General features: G+C 47.4%; 1 protein-coding gene and 1 pseudogene across 4 annotated transcripts in view; both read right to left on the bottom strand.

The window, feature by feature from the left end:
- Window positions 1-850: 850 nt before the first annotated feature.
- Window positions 851-3,095, bottom strand: LOC112134599 (uncharacterized; annotated as a pseudogene).
- Window positions 851-7,366, bottom strand: part of HGSNAT (heparan-alpha-glucosaminide N-acetyltransferase) — a 60,119-nt gene continuing 53,603 nt past the window's right edge. For 2 of the 4 annotated variants that reach the window (XM_002819055.5, XM_054561531.2), the window contains 4 exons: window positions 5,634-5,711; window positions 4,921-4,991; window positions 4,711-4,823; window positions 851-3,276 (listed from right to left, as the gene is read on the bottom strand). In XM_002819055.5, the coding sequence (XP_002819101.3) occupies window positions 3,095-3,276; window positions 4,711-4,823; window positions 4,921-4,991; window positions 5,634-5,711 (444 nt within the window). In that variant the 3' untranslated portion in view covers window positions 851-3,094. Of the gene's footprint in view, window positions 3,277-4,710; window positions 4,824-4,920; window positions 4,992-5,633; window positions 5,712-6,139; window positions 6,227-7,366 lie in introns of all 4 variants that reach the window. The other 2 variants (XM_054561532.2, XM_009243775.4) reach the window with 2 other exon arrangements.

The raw sequence follows: 7,366 nt of genomic DNA, 5'->3' as shown, positions 1-7,366 counted from the left end.
ATTTTATGACCTACAGCAGCAGTATATTCACTTTATTATAAGTAGGAATTAGGAATATAAATGCAAAAAATAAAAATAAAAAATGTCACATTTTCTCTCCACATTCTACAGAATAGAATTTTTTTGCTCCATTACTTAGGAGCTCGCACCTCCCTGCCTCCCTGTGAGATGCCATGCACCTGTTGCAGCTGTCAGCGGTTGTTGCCCCATGACCATTCCCCTGCTCTACCCCTTACCCCAACACACTCCCTCTTCCCTTCCCAAAGAAACCCAGTCTTGTGCTGGGGGTCGCCTTCCTCCACACAGCCACGGGCTCGGACAGTTCCCTGTCCCTGCTGGTCTTGGGACAAGAGAGGCACTTCTAGCTGATGGGACAGGAGGGGAGGCTGCTGAGAGGCTTCTGGGAAGCATTTCCTGTTGAAGGGGATTATGGCACACCCTTCGTGGGAGGAGAGGGGATGCCTGGTGTCCAGCACCTGGGCCACCAGCAGCTGCCTCCGCTAGCTAACAGCAAGCTCAGGCTGGGTCTGGCCTCCCGTGGGACTTAGAGAAGCTCCCCTGTAGCCCAGCTGACTCCGGAGTTCCTTCCTTACAGCTCAAGACACCCAAGTTGATGTAACCCACAGTTTGAGAAATGCTTCTAGAAAACTCACCTGGAGAGGCCCAGCTCAGCTTTCCCTGCTGAACTTTGGGATGACACAGCTGGGACCATCCACAGTGACTCGCTGCAAGAAAAGGGTGGCAGGAGGAGGAATGACGACTGTCTCCACACAGCCCCATGAACATCTCATGGGCACCCCAGACACATGCTCATCTTACCAGCACTTAAATATTTAAAAATCCACATCACTTTCCTTTAAAAATGTTTATTCAGTGCCTGCAATGTACAAGGCACTGTGTTTGGCACCATGAGGAATACAGAAACCAACAAGGCATGATTCTTGCCTTAGGAAGCTCACAGTCTAGCGTGGGAAATTAGAAATTGCACATGCACCCAGGTAACTGTCACACCAGGCAGGAAGCACTAAATGCTGTGAGATTGATACCAACATTATAAGAACCCAGAGGAAGAAAACACTATTTGGGGATGAGAATAAGAGATTAGAGAAGGTCCCTTCGAAGTAGGGGGTTTAAACATGACAGATCAAATGTAGATAGGAAAAAATTCAGAGGAAAATGTAATCAGGGAAGGCTCTAATTGAAACCAGAAGCAGGAGGTATTTCTGTGATGTGATGGAGGCAGGAGAAGCCCCGCTGGGCTGGATTCAGAGGGGAGGGGAGACGAGAGGATAGGGAGGGGGGAGTGGAGGGGAGGGGAGGCTGGAAAGATGTGTGGGGATCAAGACAGGAAGGTGAGTATGTGAGTATGTGCGCCAGACAATGGTGTTTCCATGTCAATGGAGGTTTCTCAAAGAGAAGTGATCTGGCTGGAGAAAGCTTAATCTGGTGGTAATGGACAGGTGGCTTTAAGAAGGGGGGAATGAGGGAAGGAGGCCAGTTTGAAAATGATAACAAGGGTCCAGACTCAGTGATGCAGCAGTGACCATGAGAACAGAGCAGCTGCAGGTGGAAGATGGAGACAGAACTGGGGAGATCTGGTGGAGGTGAGGCCGGCGGAAAGATGATGGCAGGTTTATACCTAGAGACGCATGATCCATTCACAAAGCCAGGGAAACCTAAAGAGAAAACACTTAGAATTTGAGGAGAAGAGGGTATGGCTGGGCCTGAGACATGGGCTGGCCTCCAGGTGGAGGGGTCCAGCAAGCAGGTACAAGCTGGACGAGAGTTCAGGGCAGAGGGCAAAGCTGGAGACAGACCAAAAGCTGCCGTGGAGTGGCGAGGGTGGAAGCAGTGGTACAGGCCGAGGGCCGTCTCGCCAGGGAAGGGTGGGTACAGCACAACCCTGTGGCCGCGTTTTCCTCACACAGGAAATTCCCACAGAACACCCAGGAGGGTGACAATGCCTCCCATGAACAATGCCGTGTGTCTCTGTTTGTCCTTTGTCCCCGATTTCACACCTAAGAAACAATGTCTTCAGCTGTGTGATGACAAGTAGGAACGCTGCCTCCATTGTGGAGGGTCATCTTGAAAAGACTTACTCCAATGAGTTTTTAAAAGTTTTCATTATTATTTATTTTGAAGAGTTTTCTGTAATGAAACTATTTCTTCTGAAGATTTCAGAAAAGCTTTTGGTGTCTGTTACCTCAACATGTCTAAGAGGTGGAAGGAACTGAGAGTCGTCTTCCCGCTCATTTCACAAGTGAGGAAGCCAAGGCCCAGGCGGGCCAAGGGTCTTGCCCAGCATCACCCAGCAGGGATGGCTCAGCTGGACCCACAGGCAAAGACAGTACCTGCCCTGCCCACAGCCACTCCCCTGGGCAGCGGCTGCCATCCAGATGCACAGAGAGATGGGGAGGAAGGAAGATGATGGACAGACAGGCAGATACATAGGCAAGCGGGTTTGCGAATAACACATAGATATTTTAACTTTTTGAGAGAGGAAAAGGAAAAAATGGCTTGTGATAGACATTTTTTGGACCCACCAAAGCCTTGCATATCTGAAAAGAAAATTACTTTGGCTTTCTGGAAACATTAAACTGCATTTAATCAAAAAAACAGACTAAATTATAACACATCACATCCAGTAAGCTTCATAGCAGCCGCAGTAGGAGTGACGGCATTTCGTGTTGGTGTGCACGTACACGTGGAAAGGAAGTTTGCAAGGAAACAAGGTCAGCAAGAACCAGACCTCATATTGTTTTATCCACCACAGAAGAAAAACACCCATGGCAATTCCCTTTTGGAAAGTTAAAGCTCATCTCCTTGGAATGAAGTTCCAAATACATCCATTTCCACAGAAGATGGAGGAAAAAAGACAATTACATTTGAAATCTGTAAGTCACAAATAGACAGGCAGAGTTCTGGAGAGCCGTGTCACAGTTAACCAGTTTGAGGACATCAGTGTCTTCCCCCAGAGTCTGTAAACACGCAGCCAGTCGATTTCCTAATGAATGCTTCCCTTTAATGAAGGCTGCTTCAGTCCCCCCTGCAGGCCGACTAGAGTCTTCCAGCAGCACATTCTCAGTGGGAGCCATCAGATTTTCCAAAAAATCTTCTTTCTATAGAGGATGTAGGCAATGAGCACCCAGAGGGCACTGGCGATGATGTTCTGAGTCAGGTGCTCCTTGTGGGACTGGTTGTCCTTCAGCTTCCACTGAAAGGGGAAGTAGTTCTCAAACACCTCGTGGCCAACGTATACCAGAATGGAATTCATTCCTTAAGGAGAGAGACATACAGAAGATCATGTTTCTCACAGATGAGTCACATCTGACCGTCTGTTTAATTCTTGAAACCAGTTCAATGAAAAAACATAAAGTGTGCACTTCCATTGTTGGCTACTGCCAAAAATAAGTAATGCATATCTTAGGTATTTAAATATAAACCATATCAAAAATTATTGAAAGGCCTGGTGTAGTGGCTCACGCCTATAATCCCGGCATTTTGGGAGGCCAAAGCAGGTGGATTGCTTAAGGCCAGGAGTTCGAGACCAGCCTGGCCAACATGATGAAACCTCGTCTCTACTAAAAATACAAAATTAGCCGGGCGTGGTGGGGTATGCCTGTAATTCCAGCTTCTTGGGAGGCTGAGGCACAAGAATCACTTGAACCTGGGAGGCGGAGGTTGCAGTGAGCCAAAATCACACCACTGCACTCCAGCCTGGGCGACAGAGCAAGACTGTGTCTCAAAAAAACAAAAAAGGTATTAGATAATATTCATTTTATAACAGTGCAATTCTTCAATACTAAATCTGAAAGGAAAGCTAAAATTATTATTAATAACATATTTTCTAGGCAGAAAATCTGAGGTCCAAAGAATGTAACTATTCCTCAAATCAAAGGGCTGAAATGAGGCACTGAAATGATCTGATGTGTTTCTAAGTCCTCAGTTGGAACTAAGTCTAAATCATTCTATTTATCCCTTGATATCACCTCTTGATATTTCTTCTAATGCACAACCTCTACGGTAGTGGATTTATATTAAGAAAGCAAGCATAGCCCCATTATGAAGAACCAGAGGCTGGGTGCGGTGGCTCACGCCTGTAATCCCAGCACTTTGGGAGGCCGAGGCGGGCAGATCATGAGGTCGGGAGATCGAGACCATCCTAGCTAACACTGTGAAACCCCATCCCTACTAAAAATACAAAAAATTAGCTGGGCGTGGTGGAGGACGCCTGTAGTCCCAGCTACTCGGGAGGCTGAGGCAGGAGAATGGCGTGAACCCGGGAAGCAGAGCTTGCAGTGAGCCGAGATCGCACCATTGCACTCCAGCCTGGGCAACAGAGCGAGACTCCGTCTCAAAAAAAAAAAAAAAAAAAAAAAAAGAACCAGAAACCGGATAATGTGCCCTGAATCATTTCCGCTCCTCCACAATTTGGTATAGCTTGAAGAAACAGGTGGAGTCACAAACTGTCATACAACGACTCCACAACCTACACGGTGAAAATGGGGTGGACTGCTCTGGAGCAGGCCAGTGACATCTGGTGTGACCTGGGAAAATGTGGGCCCTGCTGCTTCCTCCCTCAGCCTGGCTTTTGGACACCTGCCGCTAGGGCAGTGGCTCAAGACCCCAGCACCAAGGATGCTCCAGAGGTCCCTGGGCCTGCCCCCCTGGTCACCATCCCAGCTCTGTTTGGGGTTGGAGGTGACTTACCCGGATAAAAGAATGGGGTTCCTGTCCACAGCCCCTTCACATCCACAACTGGGTACAGGACCAGCAGGATGAAAAAGGCAAAAGAACTGAGCGTGGTGACATACGAAAGGGACCTGGGAGGGGTGGAGGAGACGTTTCAGTGCTCGTACGGAACGAATCCAATTTCAACATGAACAATCATCCATAAAATCATGCTTTTTCCATACATACCAGAGATTTTTGTTTACTGGAATAAAGCCTTCATTTTCAGAAACCTTCGTCAGAGCAACAGAAATGAGCCCCTGTAATGGGGAAGAGAAGGATGTTAACATTTTACATTATTATCTCAGAAAACACTTGGTTTCAACACCAATATATATTAGTTATTTAATCACGTAGAGAGGGCTGAAGCTTGTGCCTTATATTTTTCTCTTTTAAATGGAAACATATTTTTTTTAATGTATGAACTGAAAAATATTCTCCCAAAATCTCTTCACCATTCTACTGAGTTGAAGAGGGTAAGCTTACTGATTAAATGCCAGTGACTCTGGAGAGGAGGCATGGCTGCGGTCGGGATGAAATGCACAGTCAACCTTGCAACTCTCTTTCCCATATAATCTGGAAGTTGATGTCTGCAACCTGGTCTGATTTGCCCAGTCTCTCTGATACGCCTCTCCACACACAGCCCATACCTCACATTTCTTCAGGCATTCCTGGCTATCTGATGGCAAACACTGTCTTTTTGATAAAGACATTTTCCTAAGAAAATACATCTGTGCATTTAGGTGGCAAGATTTGTTCCTCTCTGTTATTCAAGTGAAGAAAATGGTACCTGCTGCCATGTGGTGACAATGGCTAGCTCAGTGTTGCTAAACATTTTATTCCTTTTAAATATCTATACATGTGAAGGAAAGGAATTTTAGCGAGGAATGCTGCTTACTTACAAGAATACAGCACCAAGCAGTGAATCGAATCAGGATGTCTTTTGTCCGAGCCTTATAATACAATAGTATTTTTCCTGCCTGGAGGAGATAACACAGTGTGACCAAAAGAATCGCCAAAGGGATATTTTTATTTCATATTAATCCACTGTCTTAACTGCCCGACAAAGAGATTCACTTGCTGGGCGCGCTACTAGGTGCTGGGATTACAGGGAGGCAGGAAACATCACCCCCGCCTTTGACTAGTGGAGACTGACAGAGGAGCATGGGACCAGAGATGAATGCCCTCTCTGGGGAGGAGGAGGCATCAGAGAGGACGAGCCACAGAGGTGAGGCCAGAGCACCAGAGGGTCCCCGCAGGAAGAGGCTCCTGAGCAGAATGGGGCAGCAGGCACAAAGCTCAGGGGAAGCGTGAGAGCCACACCACATCTCCAGTGCTGCAGGGAATGCAGAAGCCCAGGGCATGGGGAAAGGAGAAGGGGCGCCTGGGCAGGCTCCGTGGCTCTTACTTCCAGGCAGGGCCCAAAGAGAATTCCCCACAAAGGTGACAAGGGTTCCCTCAGACAGGCCTGTTTGGTGACCCAGTCTGGGCAGCACTAGGAAGAGGGACCGAGACAGGGTGGAACCAGAGTGAGGAGGCAGGGAAACATTTAAAAACAGTGAAATATGGACTTCACATACAATCCCTCTGAAATTAGGAATTCATTTTTGAAAACATCAAAGGATAAGAAGCTTTAAAAATAATTTATAGTAATAGCTAATATTAATCAACATTTTTTATGTGCCAGTTCTTAGAACTTTACAGGAATTAACTTATTCAATCCTTGCAACACCTTTCTGAAGTAGGTGCTGTTGAAGCACAGAGGGGGTCAGCCACACGCCCAAGGTCACCCAGCTGGGAAGTGGCAGAGCTGGACACAAACCCAGGGAGCGTGGCTCCAGGTCTGCACTCCTAGCCTCCCCACTGGACTGACCGCTCCAGTGATCTACCTAGAAAGTGTATGTAGGGATTACATGAATATATGGAATATATGGAAAAGCACAATATCAGCTAGAAAGTGCTACAGAGATAAAGGCCATATTTCTAAATACAAAATTATTTCATCACCAAAATGTACGGCTGATCCTTGAACAACACAGGTTTGAACTGCGCAGGTCCACTTATATGCGGATTCTCTTCTGCCTCTGTTACCCCTGAGACAGCAAGACCGACCCCTCCTCCTCCTCCACACCCTCCTCCTCCTCCTCTTCCTCTACCCCCTCCTCCTCCTCTTCCTCCTCTTCCTCTACCCCCTCCTCCTCCTCTTCCTCCTCCTCCATACCCTCCTCCTCCTCCGCACCCTCCTCCTCCTCATCCACACCCTCACCCTCCTCCTTCTCCTCTACTCCCTCCTCCTCCAGCCCCTCCTCTTCCTCTACCCCCATCCTCCTCCACACCCTCCTTCTCTTCTTCCTCCTCCTCCACACCCTCCTCCTCTTCCTCCACCCCCTCCTCCTCCTCCTCCTCATCCACACCCTCATCCTCCTCCTCCTCTACTCCCTCCTCCTCTTCCTCCTCCTCCTCTTCCTCCTCCTCCTCCTACTCAACATGAAGATGATGAAGATACAGATCTTCATGATGATCCACTCCCACTTAATGAATAGGACTAGATTTTCTCTTCCTTATGGCTTTCTTAATAACATTTTCTTTTCTTAAGCTTACTTTATTATAAAAACACAGTATATAATATTTACAT

The sequence above is a fragment of the Pongo abelii genome, chromosome 7 (assembly GCF_028885655.2).
Source record: "Pongo abelii isolate AG06213 chromosome 7, NHGRI_mPonAbe1-v2.0_pri, whole genome shotgun sequence".
Taxonomy (NCBI): Eukaryota; Metazoa; Chordata; class Mammalia; order Primates; family Hominidae; genus Pongo; species Pongo abelii.
Note: the sequence above shows the minus strand (reverse complement) of the source record. Positions and strands in the feature narration are given on the sequence as shown.